Source organism: Rhincodon typus, chromosome 37 (genome assembly GCF_021869965.1).
Source record: "Rhincodon typus isolate 14 chromosome 37, sRhiTyp1.1, whole genome shotgun sequence".
NCBI classification, from domain to species: Eukaryota; Metazoa; Chordata; class Chondrichthyes; order Orectolobiformes; family Rhincodontidae; genus Rhincodon; species Rhincodon typus.
This window is the reverse complement of record NC_063368.1, coordinates 17,128,246-17,151,557: the sequence shown is the minus strand read 5'-3', so window position 1 is coordinate 17,151,557 and position 23,312 is coordinate 17,128,246. Positions and strand designations below refer to the sequence as shown.

Genomic DNA, 23,312 nt, shown 5'->3' with positions numbered 1-23,312 from the left:
CTGTCATGTAGAAACATTCTTGCTGTCATACCTCCCCAATCTCATGCCCAAAGCTTTAATTCTGTGAATCCAAGTCAGAGAATCCCCACGGTGCAGAAAGAGGCCATTCAACTCATCAAGTCTGCACTAACTCTCCAAAAAGCATTGCACTCAGACCCAGCCCCATACCCTATCCCTATAACCCTGCATTTCCCACAGTGCATCCCTAGACACTAAGGGCCAACCCACTTTACCCACACGTCTTTGGACTGAGAGAGGAAACCCACATGTATTGGGGAGAATGTGCAAACGCCACATAGATAGTTACCCAAAGGTAGAATTGAACCCAGGTCCTTAGTGCTATGAGGCAGCAGTGCTAACCACTGTGCCACCCACCAGTAGGAGCAGGTGCTATGTGTTGACCTTATCCATTGTCTGCCATCATCATGTTCCCCTCGATCTCCTTTATACCAAACAGAACCTGAAGCCAGGGTCAAATACCAGGAATATCAGCGACCGAGGGGCATCGATCACAGGAGGGCATTGAGGAGCAGGTCATTGAGATGAGGAGCATCCAGCAAGGTTGGGGAGCAAGGGGGGTGGTTGAGCAGACAGCATCGAGCAGGAGGGTATGTCAAGAAGATGGGCATTGAGAAGGGGTGTAATTGGGCAGATGGGGCATTAGCAGTGGGGGAATTGATCACTGGGCAGGCACCGAGAAGAGAGATTGAAGGCATTATTATGGAAGGACAGCGAGGTATGGAGCCACAGACATTGAGCAAAGGGACATTGACCATGGTCCACCCAGTCAGGGTGGGAGCAGCGTTCAGATGCAATGGGTTGGTTGGAAATAGGATTGGAGAATTGAAACTGCTACAGAAATAATTGTAGACGCACACCCACCCCTACACATATCCACTCCTCACTCCAACACATCTACTCTCTCCCAATCACCCTCATAGTCACTGTCATAAGCACAGGCATTCTCTCACGGTCAGTTCCCTGTGTGGTCTGTCCACTTAAGTAACTGACAGGCACAAATTATTACAACAAATAAACTTATTCTTTATTGCTTTGTACAGTCATAAACTGGAAGAGAACAGATGTGGGTGTAGCCTCACCAACAGTGCGATGGTGTCGGATGTGGTTGGCACCAGGCACTTACGGTTGTATTGATGGTTGGTGGGTGTGAGGCAACACCTCTTATCTTCCAAATTTATTTCCACCAATAAAATATCAGAATTAGAAAGAGTTGTACAAAAATTATACCATTCTTACATTCTAACATGTGGACCTGTGTCATGTTGCGGTGGTTTTTGGGGAGGCGAGCATGCTTGGTACAGTTGGGCCGATGAACCTGTGAGAGTTTTCCAGGCCTTGGAGATGTCTCTTGGTCAGAGCCTTCTTTTATAAGAGGCACTCAAACAGAATTAGTCCTAAAATCTAAACAGTTCATTGCAGTGTGAAGGAAGGCTGCCATGGAGATTTTCAATGTGGATCCTGAGGGCGTGTGATCTTTCCGTCCTCACCCAACCTCAGGGAGACCCCAGGGTAACAGGCCTTTCATTTCCCACAGTCTGGTGCAGGCTGATTCTAGTCCAGTCCAGTGCAGTGCAGTCCAGTATAGTCCAGTCCAGTCCAGTTCATTCCAGTCCAGTACAATACAGTCCAGTTCAGTCCAGTGTAGTACAGTACAGTCCAGTCCAGTCCAGTGCAGTACAGTCCAGTGCAGTCCAGTGCAGTACAGTACAGTACAGTACAGTCCAGTGCAGTGCCAGTGCAGTCAAGTGCCAGTGCAGTCAGTCCAGTCTAGCACAGTGTGATGCCTGAGTTTTATTAGGTACCATTGAGGGCACAATACAGGGATAGCTGGGGGGGAATGGGGAACAGTGGAGAGACAGTGAGGGGACAGGGAGTGGGGTAATAATGAGGGGACGATGAAGGGATAGTGAGGAACAATAAAGGGATAGTGAGGAACAATAAAGGGATAGTGAGGGTAAATTTCATCTTGATTTCGCAATGTAAAACAGACTTTAACGAATCAGCAACCTTTCTCACAATGCATCTAATATTTTGGCCAGGACCTCACAGAACCCCTGCCATGCACAGGAGGAGGCCATTCAGCCCTGTGAATGCATGCCAGCTCTCTCCAGAGCCTATCAGTTAGTCCCAATGTGCCCGCTCTGTCCTTGGCACACTGCAAATTTAATTTCTCTCAAGTACCCATTCAGTTTCCCTTTTTGAAATCTTCATTGTCTCCACCTTTACTTCTCCTGTAAGCAGTGATTCCTGGTTCATTATTCATTAGCCAATAATGTTCCTCCTTACTGTTACCACATACCTCATGCCCAAAACCTTCAACCTTCGCTGGGTAATTCACAACAAAGTTAGTTACCAAAACATAAATCAGCTCCAGCACCAATGAAATCCCCATGATGTTATGGAACAGTCTCACTGTTTAATATGAAGGCTTCTTGAGGGGTTGCTCAGGTTATGTTCTTTGCTTGTTTTAGGATCTAAACTCCCTTCCTTCATCTCGATCTTCAGACATTTGAACATGGGTCAGTCCACCCAACTCCTACCTTAGGCCTCTCTCGTTTACCCTCTCGGTCAACCAAGGAAACTGGTTGCCTGACTGTGGGTGAGGGAGACTGGTTTGGGGGTGAATGTTTGTCTGGAGCCTCTGTTGTAAACAGCGGGGTTATTCACAGATCCTGCAATCCCAGTAAAGTGACGTAAAGTGCTATTGTGAACATCAATAGGCTGCTTTCCCTGTGAGGATACAACTGGAATCATGCCAGCACAAACTCTTTCTAAACAACCATTGGAATGTACAGGATAGCAATATAAATATCTGCTGGATGTATGGGCAAAGAGAGGCAGAAGGAGACACACAGAGACAGAGGGAGACACGGAGAGATAGAGAGAGAAATGGAGAGACAGAGGGAGACATGGAGAGACAGAGGGAGACACGGAAAAACAGAGGGAGCCACACAGAGTCAGAGGGAGACACGGAGACACAGAGGGAGCCACACAGAGACAGAGGGAGACACGGAGAGACAGAGGGAGACACAGAGAGATAGGGAGAGAAATGGAGAGACAGGGGCCACAGAGAGACAGAGGGGGCTACACAGAGACAGAGGGACACACAGAGACAAGCGGGAGCCAGGTAGAGACAGATGGAGTCACAGAGAGAGAGTCAGAGAGAGAGAGGGAGACATGGAGAGACAGATGGAGCCACAGAGAGAGACATGGAGAGACAGATGGAGACACAGAGAGACAGAGGGGATCACAGAGAGAGAGAGATAGCCACAGAGAGACAGAGGGAGACACGGAGAGACAAAGGGAGACATAGAGACAGATGGAGACACAGAGAGACAGGGAGCTACAGAGAGATAGAGGGAGGCATGGAGAGACAGAGCTACACAGAGGGAGAGAGAGGGGCACAGGGAGACAGTGTGAAGAGCAACAGTGGGAACAATGTAGAAACAGTGAGGGTCACATAGAGACAGAGGAAGTAACACAGAGATGGTGGGATACACGGAGAGACAGTGGGATACACGGAGAATTTTAATTTTCAGAAAAAGAGGCACTTTGACATGGAGATACAAACAGTGGCATGAATCAATGATGTACAAGTGATTACAAAAGATTCATAGTCCATTGGCAAGACTGGATTCATTTGAGCCACAGCCTTCGGGGGACCCCAGTGTGAGGGGTATAGAATAAAGGCACATACACGGGGTTCGAGGCACATTTCATTGCAGTACCATAGTAACATGGCAGCAAGGAACGGTGTTCTAACTAATTAAATGACATGTGACTCTGTAGCATGGATGGCACTAACATTTTCATAGATAAGGTCCCGCTGATTCTCGTAAATGGCTTCTTCAGGCTCCCTCTTCATTTGGATTGTATCCAACATACACTGATGCAGGAAGATGTACTGGAGCTAAACACCGGCAAATGGAAAACAGAGATGAAAAGATTATACTCCTCACAATAACACTAAAACATTTTCATTCAAGGTAAATGTGGTTATCGAAATGAGTCAGAAGTCACGTGACACCAGGTTATAGCTGAACAGGGTTTATTGGAACTCATAAGCGTTCAGAGCACTGCTCCTTTGTCACATGAAGTAAGACTGTTGGACTATAACCTGGTGTTGCGTGACTTCAGATTTTGTCCATCCCAGTCCAACACTGGCACCTCCACAGCACTGAAATGAGGACACAGGACAGGGACAGCATGCTGTTAAATACAGGGAAAAACTCTCTCTACACCATCTCCATCAAACACTCCCAGGACAGGGACACCACGGGGTTAGATACTGAGTAAAACTCCCTTTACATCGTCACCATCAAACACTCTCAGGACAGAGACGGTACAGGGTTGGATACTAAATAAAGCTCCCTCTACACTACCCCCATCAAACACTCCCAGGACAGGGACAGCACGGGGTTAGATACTGAGTAAAACTCCCTTTACATCGTCACCATCAAACACTCTCAGGACAGGGACGGTACAGGGTTGGATACTAAATAAAGCTCCCTCTACACTGCCCCCATCAAACACTCCCAGGACAGGGACAGCACGGGGTTAGATACAGAGTAAAGCTCCCACTACACTGACCCCATCATACACTCCCAGGACAGGGACAGCACGGGGTTGGATACTGAGTAAAGATCGCTCTACACTGTCCCCATCAGACATTCCCTGGACAGGGATGGCACGGGGTTGGATACTAAGTAAAGCTCCCTTTACACTGTCCCCATCCCAGGACAGGGACAGCACGGGGTTGGATACTGAGTAAAACTCCCTTTAATCACAAAGTGCCTCCGAATGACATTTACTTTTCCCCACAATCACTGGCCTCCTGATCTCTTGGATAAATTGGCGTTCGATTCTCCGTGTCAAACAGAGAAGAAGCTCAGAAATGCAAGCTCATTTCGTACACAGACTCTTCGGAGCAGCATGGGGGGAGACCGAGTTCAGTCACCAGTGATGGGCTGAGTTCAGTCTGAATCGGAGAGTCTCACTGTAGGGAGCACCCCCTGGTCACATTCTGTTGGAGTTCTGAGCACTCAGTGTTATGACGGGAGCATTTTCCATGAGCCTGTGGAGTTTGAACAAATGAGGAAGGGTGATGGATGTGCGGCTGTAACCTTCCTCATTCTTGTACGGAAGCTCAGTGCCCAATTCTGAGCCTTCCTCATGGACTAACCACTTCCCTCGCTTCAAACTTGCAGCAGCTCCAGCTCTGGCTTTTAGCTCTGTGGCCTCTTCAGCCAAACATTACCCTTTTGCTCTATCCTTTCTGAGGATATGAGCATCATTGGCTAGACCAGCATTCATTACCCATCCCTAATTGCGCTTGAAAAGGCCACCTTCTTGAGTGACAGCAGGTCGTGAGCTATGGTTGCAACCACTGTGCTGTTAGGGAGGAAGTTCTTGGATTTTTTGACCCAGCAACAGTGAAGACTGTTGAGTGGCATAGAGGGGAACTTGCAGGCAGTGGGTGTTCCCCTGCATTTGCTGCTTTTATCTTTGTAGGTGGTAAAGGTGGCATTTTTGGAAGGGACCATCAAATGACTCTTGGTATATCTTGCAAGATGGTACACACAGCTGCCATTGGGCATCAGTGGTGGAGTGGCTGAGTGTTGGAGATGGTGAGTGAAATCCATCAATAAATCTGCTTTGTCCTGGATGGTGTCAAGCTTCTTGAGCTTTGTTGGAGCCGCACCGATCCAGACAAGTGGGGAGTATTCCATCACACTCCTGACTTGTGCCTTGTCGGTGGTGGGACAGGCTTTGGGGGGTCAGGAAGTGAGCTACTTACTGAACGATTCCCAGCCTCTGACCTGCTCGTGCAGCCACGCTGTTTATAACAGAACCCCTACAGTGTGGAAGCAGGCCTTTCAGCCCATCAAATCCACTGAAGAGCATCCCATCCAGATGCGGGAGGTGAAGCCGCTCTTGAGTTACAGCAAATAAATTCCCAGCAAAAGCAAGAGGAAACATGTCGTACCTCTGTCTGGACCATCAGAGGCCGGTTCTGCCTCATTTTGCGGACAATCCCATAAACATCGACCAGATCTTCCTGTTCCATTTGCTGAAGTAGGTAATCCAATGCGATTAAAGTACCTGTCCGCCCGACTCCAGCACTGTGGTTACAACCAAGATCGGGTTACAGCAGACATTGAAACTAATTAGTCAGGCTTTCCCCCCTCTGAGCTCCCCCAAAACACAGCCCGCTACCAAGAATTCTGATGAAATGAAGCATTCATCTGCATCTTTAATAGCAATCAGCTCTGTCACACCTTCACTGAGTAATCGATCTCCCCAGTTACAGCCCTGTGTTACTGACTGTGTCTCTTTCAATGCTAATCCAGTTTCTTTTCCCTCAGAGGGTTGTGAGTCTTTGGAATTCCCTTCCTCAAAAGGCAGTGGACGCAGAATCGACAAATATTTTTAAGACAGAGGTAGATAGATTCTTGCAGCAGCTGCAGCTCTGGCTTTTAGCTCTGTGGCCCCTTCAGCCAAACGTTACCCTGTTGCTCTATCCTTTCTGGGGATATAATCATCACTAGCTCGACCCGCGTTCATTGTCCATCCCTAATTACTCTTGAAAAGGCAGTGAGTGGATGTGAGCCACCTTCTTTAGTGACTGCAGATTGTGAGCTATGGTTGCAACCACTGAGCTGTTAGGGAGGAAAAGGAATGTGGAGTTGAGGTTAAAATCAGGTCAACCACGATCTTATTGAATGGAGGAACAGGCTTGAAGAGCCAAGTGGCCTAATTATGTTCTATAGTCAAACATGGTCACTCACTAACGTTTCTCCCTCTAGAGATTTTCCTTTCTTCAATATTATATGAAATGTGAGAATCACTGGCAGAGCCAACATTTATTGCCTTTCTCTAACTACTCTTGAATGCAGTGGCTTGCTACAGCATCTCAGACTCCATCACATTGCTGTGGGTCTGGAGTCACATGTAGGCCAGACCAGGTAAGGATGGCAGATTTCCTTCCTTAAAGGCCATTAGTGAACCAGATGGGGTCTTTAATAAATGATAAAACAGCTCGGGAGGTGAGTTCCAACGAGGATAAACCAGAAACAGTTCCTACCACTGCCACCATCTATTATTCTGGGATTGGTCCTGGAGGAAGTTGACTACCCAATAACTTAAGAGGGCTGTCTGCACTGAAAGTCTTATTCACGTTCTTATAACAATGCACAGATTTAGCACAAGCTCAAAAATGCCACTTCTCGCTTCAGAGTCTCTCCATCATCTATCACATCACCACTGACATTGCTTGTTATTCACATATTTATATGCGAACCCTTTTCTCTATTTTACTGTTCTGTGTTACTGACTGTAACACATTATTCCAGCTCCCTCCCACTTTCACTCAGTTAGCCATCTCTCTCCCTCAGCTCCATGTTACTGACTGTAACACATTATTCCAGCTCCCTCCCACTGACATTAAGCCAATCTGTGCTATTCTAACTAGTCCATGTAAACTGCATACACAACAGTTGGGTGTTTTTGAGAAGTCGAGAGAGTACAGCTATTGACTTAAGGCAGAGCAGAGAGATCCAGTCACAGTACGTATTTACCTGCAGTGTACAATCGGAAAACCTTGGTTTTTCCTGTTCAGGTGATCCCGAAGTACTTTGTGGAAGGCTATCAGTTCCTCTGTTGTTTTGGGAACTCCATGATCTGGCCAGGCAGTGAAGTGGAAATGTGAGACTGAGCGTATCTCCGAAGATCCAGTCTATCCGGAGAAAGCAGAGGGTGAGTCTCCTTTCCTTTTGCAGCTTCCTTTTCTCCCAGAGCTCTACTGGGAACTGCTCATCCCTTTCCTCACTCCAATGGACATCCCAGACCTGTAGCAAACCCAAGAACCTCTGCTGGGATTTTCCACTGTGTGGAAAATGGTTAAACCCAGTCCCTATCCTCAATCCAAGGTCCATTATTTAATGAAATTCCGCTGATCTCTGATATAACTCCATATACCCCTCTCATTTGCCCCTTATCTTTAAATAAAAGCCTCAATCAGAATGAACAATTGATCTTGTCTTGACCACCACTTGGGGTGGCACGGTGGCTCAGTGGTTAGCACTGCTGCCTCATAGCTCCAGGAACCCGGGTTCAATTCCACCCTCAGGTAATTGTCTGTGTGGAGTTTGCACATTTTCCCTGTGTTTGTGTGGTTTTGCTCCAGTTTTGTCCCACAATCCAAAGATGTGTAGGCTAGATTGATTAGCCATGGGAAAGGCAGGGTTACAAGGAAAGGGTTGGGTGGGGGGGTGGTGGTTGTTGCTGTTCTGAGAGTCAGTATGGACTTGATGGGCCAAGTAGCCTGCTTCCATACTGTAGGGATTCTATGATTTGCAGAAGCAAGTTCCAAAATCCATCCATCATTTGTCTATAGACATGTTTCCCAACCTCACTACTGAAACGTCTGGCTCTAATTCTTAGACTCTGCCCCTACTCTGCTTCTATTCTTCAACTTATCTCCCTCTCTCTCTCCCTCTCTCTCTCTCCACCCCCACACTCTCTCTCTCCCCCACCTGTCTCTCTCTCTCCCTCTTTCTTTCTCTCTCTCTCCCTTTCTCTCCTTCTCCCTCTCTCTCTGTCTCTCTCTCTCCCTCTCTCTTCAGCCTTATGTGTTCCTTAAATTCTTGAAAACGTCAGACAAATCACCTCTTAACCTTTTAGATTCACATCAGAAAATACAACCCTAGTTTCAATCATCTCTGCTGAGAAATTGTTCCTTGGAGATCAAGTGCCATTTTGGGAATTTCTGTTCCTACTAGGGAGGGAGTTTCAAGACTTTGACCTAGTGACAACGAAGGAACGGTGATAGATTTCCAAGTCAGGATAGTGAGTGGCTCGGTGAGGAACTTACACAGAGTGGTGGTCTCCTTTGACCTGGCGGAGGTTGGGAGTTGGAAAGTGTTTCCAAAGGAGTTATAGGGTCATACAGCACGGAAACAGACCCTTTGGTCCAACTTGTCCATGCCGACCAAGTTTCCCAAACTAAACTAGTCCCACTTGCCCACCCTTCCAGAACAAGTAACGTAGTTGTAAATCTTTTTGCATCCTTTCCAATTTAATCACATCCTCCCTATCGCTGAGCGACTAGGTCTATACACAGTAATCCGAAAGTGGCCTCACCAATGTCCTGTACAATGGCAACATGATGCCCCAACTCCTATACTCAATGATCTGAGCAATGAAGTTGGGAACCAGAGGGGCAATAGAATACATTAGTAAGTGCAAAAGAGACAGTCCAACATTTCCTGACAAGCACAACACTAGGTGACAAATTGAGGGAGACATGCCTCAGTAAAACAAAATACCAGGGGCATATTCTGGGGAACAAAAAAGGGAGACACCTAGTCCTCAGAGCAGAGTTGTGGTGATTTGTTGCAGTACATAGTGTAGATGGCACATATTTCTGCCTCCGTGCATCAGTGGCAGAAAAGTGAATGGTGAAGGTGGTGGATGTGGTGCCAGTCAAGCGGGCTGCTTTGTCCTGGATGGTGTTGAGCTTCTTGTGTGTTGTGGGAGCTACGCCCATCCAGGCAAGTGGTGAGTATTCCACCATACTCCTGACTTGTGCCTTATAGATGGTGGACGGGTTCTGGGGAGTTAGTGAGTGAGTTACTCACTGCAGGATTCCTAGCCTCTGATCTGTTCTTGTAGCCACTGTTTTTCAATGATGTGTCCAGTTCAGTTTCTGGTCAATGGTAACCCCTAGGGGTTAGTAATAGTGGGGGATTCAGCGATGGTTATTTCATAGAATCCAAGGAATCATAGAATCCCTAGAGAGTGAAAGCAGACCATTTGGCCCATCGAGTCCACAATGCCCCTTCGAACAGCACGCTACCCTATCCCTGTAACCCGGCATTTCCCATGTCCAAAGCCAGAGCCAAATCCCAGGAATATCAGCAACCCAGGTCCCTGATGCTGTGAGGCAGCAGTGCTAACCACTCAGCCATGTGCTGCTTATAGCTCATTGTCATTGACTGACATCTGTATTGTGTTGCCACTATTATTGAAGACAATGGTTACCAAATAAAATATGCAACCACCATGGTCTTTCTAGAACCTTTTAATATTCCTCCAGCCTCCAACCTGTTTGATACTGAAGTCTCTGATGGTCCAGTCGCTGAGAATGGTCTCTGAGGAGACAGTAACTGCGATGTTTCCATAGGTACAGGGTGTGTAATCCAGTGGCCAATAGCGTTCACATTTGACCTGGAACCAAAAAGAAAACACATTTGAGAGGGACTCATCAAAAATAATTATACAGGATTATGTAGAATACCCAATACAGAAACAGGCCATTCGACGTGACCAGTCTGTTCAAGTGTTTACATTCTACTTATGCTTCCTCCGATCTCTCATCTAAATTTAATCATCCTCTAGACTCTTCTCCTTCATTTGCTTGCCCTTAGCTGCATTGATTTGATTTGCTTTGATTTATTATTGTCACATGTACTTAGGTACAGTGAAAAGTTTTGTTTTGTGTGCAGTACAGGTAGATCATACCATACAAAGTGCATTAGGGGAATAGAACAGAGTGAGGAATACAATGTTGTGGCTGCAGAGAAGGTGCACAAAGAGTGAGATCAGCATTCAGTTTAAAATTTGAGAGGTCCATTCAGAAGTCTAATAACAGCGGGGAAGAAGCTGTTCTTGAATCTGTTGGTATGTGTATTTAAACTTTTGTATCATCTACTCAATGGAAGAGGTTGGAAGTGATTATAACCGGGGTGGGAGGGGTCTTTGATGATGTTGGCTGCCTTCCCAATACAGTGAGAAATATAGATGGAGTCAATGGATGGAAGGTTGGTTTGTGTGATGGTCTGGGCTGTGTTCACAACTCGCTAGTTTCTTGTGGACCTGGGCAGAACAGTTGCCGTACCAAGCCATGATGCATCCAGATAGAATGCTTTATCTTTGTGAGATCTATATTCTCAACGCTCTCTGGCTGAAGAGGTTTCTTTAGAATTTCCAGATGGATTTCTTGGTGACTGAAATTAACGATCAGCAGTTCGTCTTTTCCCTACCAGAGGAAACATTGTCTCTGTATCCACTCTATCCAAACCTTTTGTTCTTTTAGATACCTGTATCAGGTCACCTTCAGGAATAGTGCTATGTCGTCATTGTCTTCAGGAATAGTGCCAGAAGACTGGAGACTAGCAAATGTTGTCCCCTTGTTCAAGAAGGGGAGTAGAGACAACCCTGGTAATTATAGACCAGTGAGCCTTACTTCGGTTGTGGGTAAAGTGTTGGAAAGGATTATAAGAGATAGGATTTATAATCATCTAGAAAGGAAGAATTTGATTAGGGATAGTCAACACGGTTTTGTGAAGGGTAGGTCGTGCCTCACAAACCTTATTGAGTTCTTCGAGAAGGTGACCAAACAGGTGGATGAGGGTAAAGCGGTTGATGTGGTGTATTTGGATTTCAGTAAAGCATTTGATAAGGTTCCCCATGGTAGGCTATTGCAGAAAATACGGAGGCATGGGATTGAGGGTGATTTAGCGGTTTGGATCAGAAATTGGCTAGCTGTAGGAAGACAGAGGGTGGTGGTTGATGGGAAATGTTCATCCTGGAGTTCAGTTACTAGTGGTGTACCTCAAGGATCTGTTTTGGGGCCACTGCTGTTTGTCATTTTTATAAATGACCTGGATGAGGGCGTAGAAGGATGGGTTAGTAAATTTGCGGATGACACCAAAGTCGGTGGAGTTGTGGATAGTGCGGAAGGATGTTGCAGGTTACAGAGGGACATAGATAAGCTGCAGAGCTGGGCTGAGAGGTGGCAAATGGAGTTTAATGCGGAAAAGTGTGAGGTGATTCACTTTGGAAGGAGTAACAGGAATACAGAGTACTGGGCTAATGGTAAGATTCTTGGTAGTGTGGATGAGCAGAAAGATCTCGGTGTCCATGTGCATAGATCACTGAAAGTTGCCACCCAGGTTGATAGCGTTGTTAAGAAGGCGTACAGTATGTTAGGTTTTATTGGTAGAGGGATTGAGTTTCGGAGCCATGAGGTCATGTTGCAGCTGTACAAAACTCTGGTGCGGCCGCACTTGGAGTATTGCGTACAGTTCTGGTCAGCGCATTATAGGAAGGATGTGGAAGCATTGGAAAGGGTGCAGAGGAGATTTACCAGGATGTCGCCTGGTATGGAGGGAAGGTCTTATGAGGAAAGGCTGAGGGTTTTGAGGCTGTTTTCGTTAGAGAGAAGAAGGTTAAGAGGTGACTTGATAGAGACATACAAGATGATCAGAGGATTAGATAGGGCGGACAGTGGGAGCCTTTTTCCTCGGATGGTGATGGCTAGCATGAGGGGACATAGCTTTAAATTGAGGGGTGATAGATATAGGACAGATGTCAGAGGTAGGTTCTTTACTCAGAGAGTAGTAAGGGCATGGAATGCCCTGCCTGCAAAAATAGTCGACTCGCCCACTTTAAGGGCATTTAAATGGTCATTGGATGAACATATGGATGATAATGGAATAGTTTAGGTTAGATGGGCTTCAGATTGGTTTCACAGGTCGGCGCAACATCGAGGGCCGAAGGGCCTGTACTGCGCTGTAATGTTCTATGTTCTATGTTCTATGTTCCAGCTGCCTTTGAATAAAGTGACCCCCCACCCCACCCCACAGTTTTCCAATCATTTTCCCACACATTTTTATTACCACCCTTGGAAATTTCCTAGTAATTGGTATAGGAGTGCAACACACAAGTCTTGTGGAGAAATTGGGGAGTGAGCTCTCTTTGAGATCCTCCACACTGAAAATCTCTGATACTCTCTGTGACTCGAGTGCTTTGCTGGTACAACATTTCAATTTGTCATCCAGGTGAGTGGGAGAATGAGGCTCTGGCTCTGCAATCTGGCATGACATCTAATGGAATCCTCCCGTTGTGTATGAGACTGAAGGGATCTGGAAGGGTTCTTGCCGAAGTGTGCTATAAGCACACCCCAATCTGATACCTTGTGGGCAGAACAGTGTAGGATCTCAAAGGATCGGGACCTAACATCGAGACTTTGTCACTACTTTGCTGGGAGGCATGCACCAATATGACCCAGAATCCAAAGGAGACTGTCAAAATAATCAGACCCCGAAAACCTCCTTCCAAGTCCTTTCCCCAGCCCCACACCCCAGATCCTGTCACCATGACAGGGGAGGCAATAGCCTAGTGGTACTGTTGCTTGACTGTTAATCCAGAGACCCAGGTATTGATCTGGGTCCTGTGTTCAAATCCCACCATGGAAGGTTTGGGTCTATTGTATAGTTCCACCAGATCCCTCCTCTGCTCCAAGGAAAACAAACCCAGTCTCTCTGTGTAGCTTAGATTTTTCATATCAGACATTCTGGTGAATTAAGGCATTTAAGAAGCTCATGATGACCCTGAATCCATTGTCAATTGTTGGAAAAACCCATCTGATTCACTAATGCCCTTTAGGGAAGGAAACTGCCATCCTTACCTGGTCTGGCCTACATGTGACTCGAGATCCTAGCCATGTGGTTGAGTCTTAACTGCCTTCTGGGCAATTAGGGATGGGCAATAAATGCTGGCCTCTCAGAGGGTCATGGGATTCTCTTCCACAGAGAGTGGTGGAGGCTGTCTTATTGAATATATTTAAGGTAGAGCTGATTCGATAAGGACCAGTAAAGTTATTGGGAGAAGGCAGTAAAGTGGAGTTGAGGCAACAAACTGATCAGCCAAGATCTTATTGAATGGTGGAGTAGGCAAGAGGGGCTGAATGACCTACTCCTGTTCCTAATTACAATGCTAGTACACACACTGAGAACATTGAGAATGCCTCCCTTCAGAGTCCCAGGCAAACCACACGTCCAGTCACCACAGCAGTTGTACTCTCACATTCAGCTCGTGTGGAGGACCGGGGGACCTCACTGTGTGAAATCGAGCAACGTTGAACTGTGACCCCAAACCGTGACAGTGGCTGTTCAACACCTCACGCACCAGCCACCGCACCACTCCCCCAACACCTCAACCTTTCGCTTTGAGACTGGTCCGGCCCAAACCTGGAATCATTGACCCACCCGACCTCCTTCCATGCAGTTTGTCAGCATCACAATGACCCCCGTCTTCTGCTCCCAAATCATTTGCCAGAAATCCTCCAGTGTGCTTGACAATGGCCCCTGGGCAGCGATGAACTCCTTGTCTGACCTGTAACCCTGTGGAGAGCCAAGAGGAGTGAAACCTGAGCAGAAACCACGGAATAACAATAGGACAAAAAAAAATATGTAGGCAACAGTATCGTCTGAACTATCAGGACCAGACATTTATAATGGGAAAGGATGGCGTGAGGACGCAGTGGAGGGCATGCACAATGTCCCGCTCAGAAATCCTCCAATGCCAACACGAACCATCCAGGGCAAGGCATTGAACAGAATGAAGACAATGAGGCTTCCCTGTGGTGCCAATGACATGGGACCACCTGAGGTGTGGACAAGTTAGAAGAATGCATTCCAGACAGGGCAGTTGAGCAAAATGAGGACATCCATATGAGGAGGCAAATAATAGTCCCTAAAATTCAGTTTCTGGCTCATCGGAACGGGGATCATCCTTAGGAAATGGGCTCTATCGGCAAACCCGACATTTACTGTGCATTCTCAATTACTCCTATAATGGTCAATTTTCTTTCTGAACCATGGGCTATAGGTACACCCATTGTGTGACGCAGAAAGTGCTAGGCTTTTGACTCAATGACAGTGAGGGATGGTCAGTGGCTCAGAGGGGAACTTGCAGGTCGTGGTGTTCTCCTGTATCTGCTGCCCTTGTCCATCTAGGTGGTAGAAGTGGTGGGTTTGCCTTTCCAAGTCACAGCAGACACTGCTGTCATAGTCCGTCGATGGTTACAGGAGTAATTGTTGAAGATGGCAGATGTGGTGCCAAACACATGAATGGTGTCAAGCCTCTTGACTGTCGTTACGCCTATCCAGGGCAAATGGGGAGTATTCCATCACACGCCTGACCCATGCCTTGTAGATGGTGGACAAAATCTTTGGGAAAACCTGTGGGGCTGGTGATGACTCAAAAATCCCAACTTTTGAGCTGCACACATGGCCACAATATTTGCCATGAGTGGTGAAGTTAGGTTGTTGGTTGATGTTGATCCCCAGGAATGTAGGTGGTGAGGGATGCAGTGTCGGTGATGCCATTAAATGTCAAGGAATGGTGGTTGGGTTCTAATGCCACCCATCCCAACTACTGGGACAAGCTGTTTAGACAAACTGTCAACGTGAGGGAGAGGTGAAAGATCTGATAGCGTGCCTCTTTCTGGTCTCTGTTAGCTTCAGCAACAAGCCCTTTACATTCACTGTGCTTTCTATTACATCTTCCTGATGTGAGTGTTTGGGGTCAGGGTTGTCAGTGTTACAGGTGCAGGCCTTGATAAAAGCCTTTCTTAATCCTTCACATAGGGTCATAGAGTCATAAAGCATGGAAACAGACCCTTTGGTCCAACCTCTCCATGCTGACCATAATCTCAAACTATAAACTAGTTAGTCCCATCTGCCTGTACTTGGTCCGTATCCCTCTAAAGCCTTCCCAATCATGTACTTATCCAAATGTCTTTTAAACATTGTAACTGTGCCCGCATCCATCACTTCCTCTGGAAGTACATCCCATGTGCGAACCACCTTGTGTAAAAAATTTGCCCCCATGTCTTTTTTAAATCTCTCTCCTCTCACCTTAAAAATGTGCCCCTAATCTTGAAATTCTCCAACCAAGGGAAAATTCACCTACCATTAACCCTATGTATACCTCTCATGGTTTTATAAACTTCTATAAAGTCCACTGAATCCAGAGAATCCCTGCAGTGTGGAAACAGGCCATTCAGCCCATTAGTTCACACAAGCCCTACAAAGAGCATCCCACCCAGACCCAATCCCCTACCCTATCCCTGTAACCCTGCATTTTCCATGGCTAACGCACCTAACCTACACATCCCTGAACACTATAGATAATTTTGCATGGCCAATCCATCTAACGTGCACACCTTTGGACCTCTTATCTCTCAACCTCTCAACCTCCTATACTCCAGTGAAAAAAGTCCCAGCCATTCTTTATATCTCAAACCTTCCATAACAGGCAACATCCCAGTAAATCTCTTCTGAACCCTTTCCAACTTATATGTAACACTTACCGGCATGTAGCTGGCATTGATGTAGTCTGAAGTGTTGTTTCCTGGCTGAGCAGTGAGTTTAACCCGGGATGCATCGTCTGAAAATGCCAAGAGAGGGAAAACGTTATGAATGAGCCAAGTGACTATCTATATTGAGAGGCAGAAAGCCTCCTCTGGGGATAAGCCTGACCAGAAGAGGACAGAAGGTGATATAGTAGTAATGCCACTGGGCTAGTAACCTACTAGGCCCAGGCTCTGAAGTCATTGGTTCAAATCTCACCATGACGGAATTTAAATTTAATGAATAAATTTGGAATGTGAAGGTAGTCTTGTTATTTGATGGAACTATCATTGATCGCCATAAAAGCCCATCCAGTTTACTAATGTCCTTTAGAGAGGGAAATCTTCCAACCTTGCCTGGTCCAGACTACATTTGACTCCAGATCACACAGCGATGTGGTTGACTGGGAAATGGCCAACTGAGCCTGAAATAATTGCACAGAAGCTGGTATCTGTCACTAAGTGATAACACAGTGTGGAGCTGGAGGAACACAACAGGCCAGGCAGCATCAGAGGAGCAGGAAAGCCAACGTTTCAGGTCGGGTCCCTTCTTCAGAAAGAAATGTCAGCCTGGCCTGCTCCACACTGTGTTATCTCTGACTCCAGCATCGGCAGTTCTTACTATCCATCACCAAGTCACCATTTATTCACACGTGGTTTGTACATGGAGGTCTGACCAGCTTGCTCAGAGCCAGTCCCTAAAGTGAGGAGACTCTCTGAATCTCCTGTTTATATCTGTGATCCAGGGCTCCCTGATTGGATCCAAGTTAACAACCCCAATCAGGGAGCCCATAGTCAATGAGATCCACTGGCCCTGGTTCCAATTACGTAAAGCCAATAGGGAAATGCATGCCAATATCCTGGAATGAATTAAATCCCACCGTAGGACTGTTGGAATTAACAAAGGCCCAAGCTATCTCTCACTCAATCCGTCTCTTCCATTCTGCAAAGCTATCAGAAAGACAAATGGAAAAAAAAATCTATTGAATCCTGTACCACCAAGAACTATCTAACTTATGAGGAAGGGCCAAAAATAGGTTTGTTAAACAACCAAGGAAAAGAATTAATAATTTTAGAAAATTTTCTTCCAACCAGGAGACGGCAATAAGCACAATGGTGCAGTACACATCTTCTGCACGCAGGAATATCAGCTTAAAGTAATTGTGAATAGGAGGAGGCCATTCAGCCCATCATAGAGAGGCAGTGGTGTAATGGGAATGTCATTGGACTAGTAATCCAGAACCCCAGATTCATGTTCTGGGAGTTTGGGTGTGAATCCTACCATGGCAGATGGTGACATTTGAATTCAGTAACCTGTTTAATTCTGTAATTAAGAGACAGTTTGACAGCAATTGTATAGCCATTGTTGATAGTTGGAAAAATCCGTTTGGTTCACTGATGTCCTTTAGGGAAGGAAATCAGCCTTCCTTACTTGCTCTGGGCTTATATGTGACTCCAGACCAACAGCAATGTAGTTGATACTTTACTGTCCCCTGAAATGGCCCTAGCAAGCCATGCAGTTCCAGGGCAATTAGGGATGGGCAACAACTGATGGCTTTGCCAGCGATGCCTGCATCCTGTGAAAGAATAAGTGGAAAGGAAATCCATGCAGGTGCCTGGACCAGGGGCCAGTCAATCCCAATCTCCCTGTGGCTCCACTCAAGCTACCAATCCTACTGAAACAATCAATTGTCTCAACTTCCAGAGATTCAGTTGGCCTTTTCGCTGGGTAAAAGTGTTCTTCCATACGTTCCCTCTCATAACTCTTGGTCAAATCCTTAAATCTGTGTCCCCTAATCCTTATACTGTCAACCAATGCAAACAACTATCATTTGCCTATTCCATAATCAAAATCTCTACCAAATCTCCTTAGCTTCATGGAGAGCTGTTGTGTGTGTGCCTTTGCCTTTAAGAGACTACCTTTAAGGACATAAGATGCTTTAAGGAGCAATTCTGCATAGGGTTGAGTCTGACTGGGAGTGTGCAGGTAACGCAGTGATTACAATTACTCTACTGCTTTTGAATAAAAGCAAAATACAGCTGCTTGCTCGAAAATCTTTATTTTTTCGTTCATGGGATGAGGGCGTCGTTGTCTGGGCCAACATTTATTGCCCATCCCTAAATGCCCAGTGGCCAGTTAAGAATCAACAACATTGCTGTGTGTCTGGAGTCACATGTAGGCCAGACCAGGTAAGGATGGTTGTTTCCTTCCCTAAAGGGCATTAGCGAACCAGATGGGTTTTTCCAATTATCAAGAATGGTTACACGATTGCCACTAAACTGCCTTTCTGTTACAGACTTTTACTGAATTCAAATGTCACCATCTGCCATGGTGGGATTCGCACCCACATTCCCAGAATGTGAACCTGGGGTTCTGGATTACTAGTCCGGTGACATTCCCATTCCACCACTGCCTCTCTATGATGGGCTGAATGGCCTTTTCCTGTGTCACAGTTATTTAATCTGAAATCCAGAAATCTGAAACAAAATCAGAAATTGCTGGAGAAACTCAACAGGTCTGACAGCATCCGTGGAGAGAGAAACAGAGTCAACATTTCCAGTCTGGTCTCCAGTCACAACTCCTGACTCAGTTCTGAAGAAGGGTCATACAAAGATGCTGCCAGACCTGCTGAGTTTCTCCAGCATTCTTGATATTGGCTCTATGGCACTGTTTGTTTTACAGCTGCAAGTGTGTTTTGTGATCTGAAATGAACTTAGAGGAGTGAATGATTGTTCGATCAACACCAGTAACATAACAACAACAACCCCAGTTCTCCAACTGAACCTCATAGCTGAAATCCAACCCCTACCCACTACACCCCCATCCCAATCCTGGTTACACTCATCTGTGTCTTTTCAGGGACTTCCCAAACTTTTCTCATTTCCTTTTGGAACATTTGCATTCACTGGATCAGCCACAATGTGTGTCTGTGTGTGTGTGTGTGTGTGTATTTTTGTGTGTGTGTGTCTGTGTCTTTGGGTCTGTGTGTGCGTGCGTGTGTGTGTGTGTGTCTTAGTGTGTCTGTGTGTGTGTATGTTTGTGTGTGTGTGTCTGTGTCTATGGGTCTGTATCTGTGTGTGTGCGTGTGGGTCTGTATCTGTCTGTGTGTCTGTGTGTGTATGCATGTATGTGTCTGTGTGTATGTGTTTCCGTGTTTATGTGTGTGTGTGTACATGAGAGTGTATATTTCCGTGTGTATGTATTTATGTGTGTGTGTTTGTGTGCCTGTGCATCTCCACACAGATGCTGCCTACCCAACTGAGCATTTCTGGTTTTTATTTCTGATTTCAAGCACTTTTGTTACTTACATGGCAGGACATTAGTGTATCGATTCTTTACTTTGTTGTCCTGAAGCAGGGCAGCTTCTAATGGTTGATGAATGCCCACGGTGCTCAGACTCTGTAGTTTGTGAATGAGAGGCAGCATCAGTTAGTCTCTGGGCTAAAGAATCCACATTCCCTGCAACTTTCAACCTTACTCTACATCAACTCCTTGCTCACCATGTCCTCAGCCATGATACGTCAAACTTGCCAGCGTTGGGAACACACACACACACACACACACACACACGCACGCACACACACAGGGAATACACTGGAACATGGAGAACACACACACTGGGGACACACAGCCACTTTCTTCCAGCGCCACCGTTAAACATTTCAATTTAAAATTAAGTAACCTATCCTGTGATCCACTCTTTCCTTACCTGGTATTCCTCTGCAAATCCAAAATCAGCGTCAGCATGCTTTCTCTGAAAGTAACTCTCATATTCGCTCAGATGGACGGGTCTGGTGAACAGAACAGAGCATGGGTGAAAACTACTCCATTAAGACACTCTGAGTCTACTTTAGTACAGCAAAGGAGGACACCATCAGCTCATCGAGTCTGCCCAAGTCCTTTCAATCAACCTTCCAGTTTGTCCTACTCCCTACATCAGAAACAGAGATCGCTGGAGAAACTCAGCAGGTCTGGCAGCAATTCCAAGACTATCTTTCACTTCCAGATGAATTACATTTAAGTTCCACCAGCTGCCACGGTGAGATTTGAACCCATGACCCCAGGATGTTAGCCTCTGGATTATTAATGCACTTTGTCACCATGTCAAATGTGTTTAAAGTACCCCAAGAAAGCATGACGTGGTGTAGAATGGGTAACCATGGGGATGAAGCTTTGGAGTTTAGGGTAGGGTTAAGATAATAGTCAGAACCTTTGGGAATAGATGAAAATTCCACTTACTTGAATTCTTTAGGGGTAGCAGACATTAGTGAAAGGTCACGATTTGTTTCTTTCCTAGAACAAAATGAAAAGGAAAGATATCACCAATCTGCAGTGCTTTCAAAGATTGCACCATTCAAAGATTGGCCTGGGAGGTCTTACAGATTCCCCATGTGAATATATCCCAGTACTGAGAGGCTGAATGGCCTACTTCTGCTCCCTTTCCTTACTACTCATTATTCCCAGGCCAGATAATACCTCACTCTGCCCATGAGACTAGTGGTTGGAACGTTAGACAGAATAGATGCAGGAAGGATGTTCCCAATCACCAGGGGTCACAGTCTAAGAATACAGGGTAAGTCATTTTGGACTCAGATGAGGAGAAATGTCTTCATCCAGATAATGGTAAGCCTATTGAATTCTTCAACACAGAAAGTAGTCACTGCCAAAACGTTGTATGATGTCAAGGAGGAGTTGGATCTAGCATTTGGGGCTAAGGGGATCATAGAATATGAGGGCAAAGCAGGAACTGGCTAATGAGTTGGATGATCAGCCATGATCATAATGAATAGCAGAGCAGGCTTGAGGGGCCGATTAGCCTACTCCTGCTCCCATTTTCTCAGTTTCAATGTCTTCAAATTGTCCAATCAAACACTCCGCATAGGTCAGGATTAGGGTAAAATTCCCTTCATTTCATCCAGTGATAAATCTGGAAAGTGGACCTTCTTGCACACCAATAGGACATCATTCACAATAGCCCTGCATTGTCACCCTGAACTCAACTCCCTGCTTATTGCTAGTTCAAAACTGATTTTGGATGGTACTGCACATCCGTTAGAAACAGGATGGAAAATGTCTCGAAGTGCCAATTCACACAGGGTAACCCGAGCTGGCAATGGAGAGAGGAGGCTTTTACTCTGAGTGGGGATTCACAAACCACTTTGCCAGTCTGCTTGATGTTGCTGATGGAAGAAAGGTGAGCTCAGCTCCGGGATCTGTGTTGGCTGCCCTAACATTACAAAATTCCCACTCAGTGCCCATCAAGCAGCAACACTTACCCCCATGGTACTCGCTTGGTGATGATGAAAAACAGCAACAAACCAATAAGGATCAGGCCCAGGAGAGAGCCTATGACTGCTCCAATGATAATAGCTGCACGGAACAAGAAACGTACGGTTAGCATGCAGACAGCAATTGATTCTGATAAATGCAGATGAGGAGGGCTAATCAGAGAGTCATACGACACAGAAACAGACCCTTCAGTCAAACCAGTCCATGCCGACCATAATCCCAAACTAAACTAGTCCCATCTGCCTGCTCCTGGCCCATATCCCTTCAAATCTTTCCTATTCATGGACTTATCCAAATGTCTTTTAAACATTGTAATTGTACCCTCATCCACCACTTCCTTTGGAAGTTCATTCCACACACGAACCACCCTCTGTGTAAAAAAAATACCCCTCATGTCTTTTAAATCTCTTTTCTCTCACCTTAAAAATGTGCACCTCGTCTTGAAATACCCCATCCTAGGGTAAAGACACCTACCATTAACACTACTGTACCTCTCATAATTTTATAAACTTTTCTCAGGTCACCTCTTAACCTCATATGCTCCAGTGAAAAAGTCCTAGCCTTTCTTTATAACTGAAATCTTCCATACCCAGCAACATCCTGCTAAGTATCTTCTGAACCCTCTCCAGCTTAATAATATTCTTCCTATAACAAGATGACCAGAACTGGACACAGTACTCCAGAAGAGGCTTCACAAACATCCTGTACAACCTCAACATAATGTCCAACTCCTATACTCAAAGGTCTGAGCAATGAAGGCAAGCGTGCTAAATGTTGTCTTAACCACCCTGTCTACATGTGATGTAAATTTCAAAGAATTATATACCTGGACCCCAAGGTCTCTCTGTTCTACAACACTACCCAAGGCTGTACCATTAATTATATATGTCCTGCTCTTGCTTGTTTGATTAAAATGCAATACCTCATATTTATCAAAATTAAACTGCATCTGCCACTCCTTAGCGCATTGACCAAATTGATCAAGATCTCTTTGTAATCTATCTGAGAAACGTTTTTACCCAGAGGTTGGGAGAAATATGGACCATGCTGCCTGAGAGATGGTGAAGGCAGATACCCTTGCAATATTTAAGAAGTGTCTGGATGAGCACTTAAAATGCTGGGGTATTGTCAGCTATGGACCAAGTGCAGGTAAATAGGATTAGTGTAGATTGGTGTTTGTTGGTTGGCATAGACATGGTGGGCCAAAGGGTCTGCTTCTATGCTTTATGACTCTTTGGGTCTATGGTGTTGAGTTTTTATGGCAATGGCATTGTCATGATCACCATTGCTGAGACTAGCTTTCAATTCCAGGACATTAAAAAAAAAGTTGATTTCTTTAATTCAATTCAAATTTCCAGATGTGATGGGATTTGAACCCTTGGATCATCCAGACCGTTGCATTAGCTTGAGAGCCTAGATTACTGGATCAGTGACATTGACACTATGTTTCTCTCTGCTTGCAAAACTGAATGGAAATCTTATGACTATGACAGTTAGTCTAGTGGATTCATTAGTGTGAAGAAGATAGACTTCTGTAAAACACTGATTCTCCATTTTCTCCTCAATTTAGTCTTCTCCTTCTCTGAAGATGCTGATTCTTATTGGGCAACATAGTGAGAGCGGTCTACCGAGAATTCTTAAAAAAATGCATTGGTCTCAAAAGAGACAGGAGAAATACTAAATAAAAACCAAAAGAACTACGGATGCTGTGAATCAGGAACAAAAACAAAGTTGCTGGAAAAGCTCAGCAGGTCTGGCACCTGAGGAAGGGTCACCGGACCCGAAACGTTAACTCTGTTTTCT

At 45.6% G+C, this 23,312-nt stretch overlaps 1 protein-coding gene across 7 annotated transcripts in view; it reads right to left on the bottom strand.

Annotated features, from left to right (window-relative positions):
• Positions 1-1,023: 1,023 nt before the first annotated feature.
• Positions 1,024-23,312, bottom strand: part of LOC109924826 (receptor-type tyrosine-protein phosphatase H-like) — an 86,520-nt gene continuing 64,231 nt past the window's right edge. For all 7 annotated transcript variants that reach the window (XM_048617689.1, XM_048617690.1, XM_048617691.1 and 4 more), the window contains 10 exons: positions 21,497-21,590; positions 20,460-20,513; positions 19,930-20,011; positions 19,529-19,619; positions 16,181-16,257; positions 14,073-14,207; positions 10,126-10,248; positions 7,599-7,756; positions 6,008-6,143; positions 1,024-3,931 (listed from right to left, as the gene is read on the bottom strand). In XM_048617689.1, the coding sequence (XP_048473646.1) occupies positions 3,788-3,931; positions 6,008-6,143; positions 7,599-7,756; positions 10,126-10,248; positions 14,073-14,207; positions 16,181-16,257; positions 19,529-19,619; positions 19,930-20,011; positions 20,460-20,513; positions 21,497-21,590 (1,094 nt within the window). In that variant the 3' untranslated portion in view covers positions 1,024-3,787. The remainder of the gene's footprint in view (positions 3,932-6,007; positions 6,144-7,598; positions 7,757-10,125; positions 10,249-14,072; positions 14,208-16,180; positions 16,258-19,528; positions 19,620-19,929; positions 20,012-20,459; positions 20,514-21,496; positions 21,591-23,312) is intronic.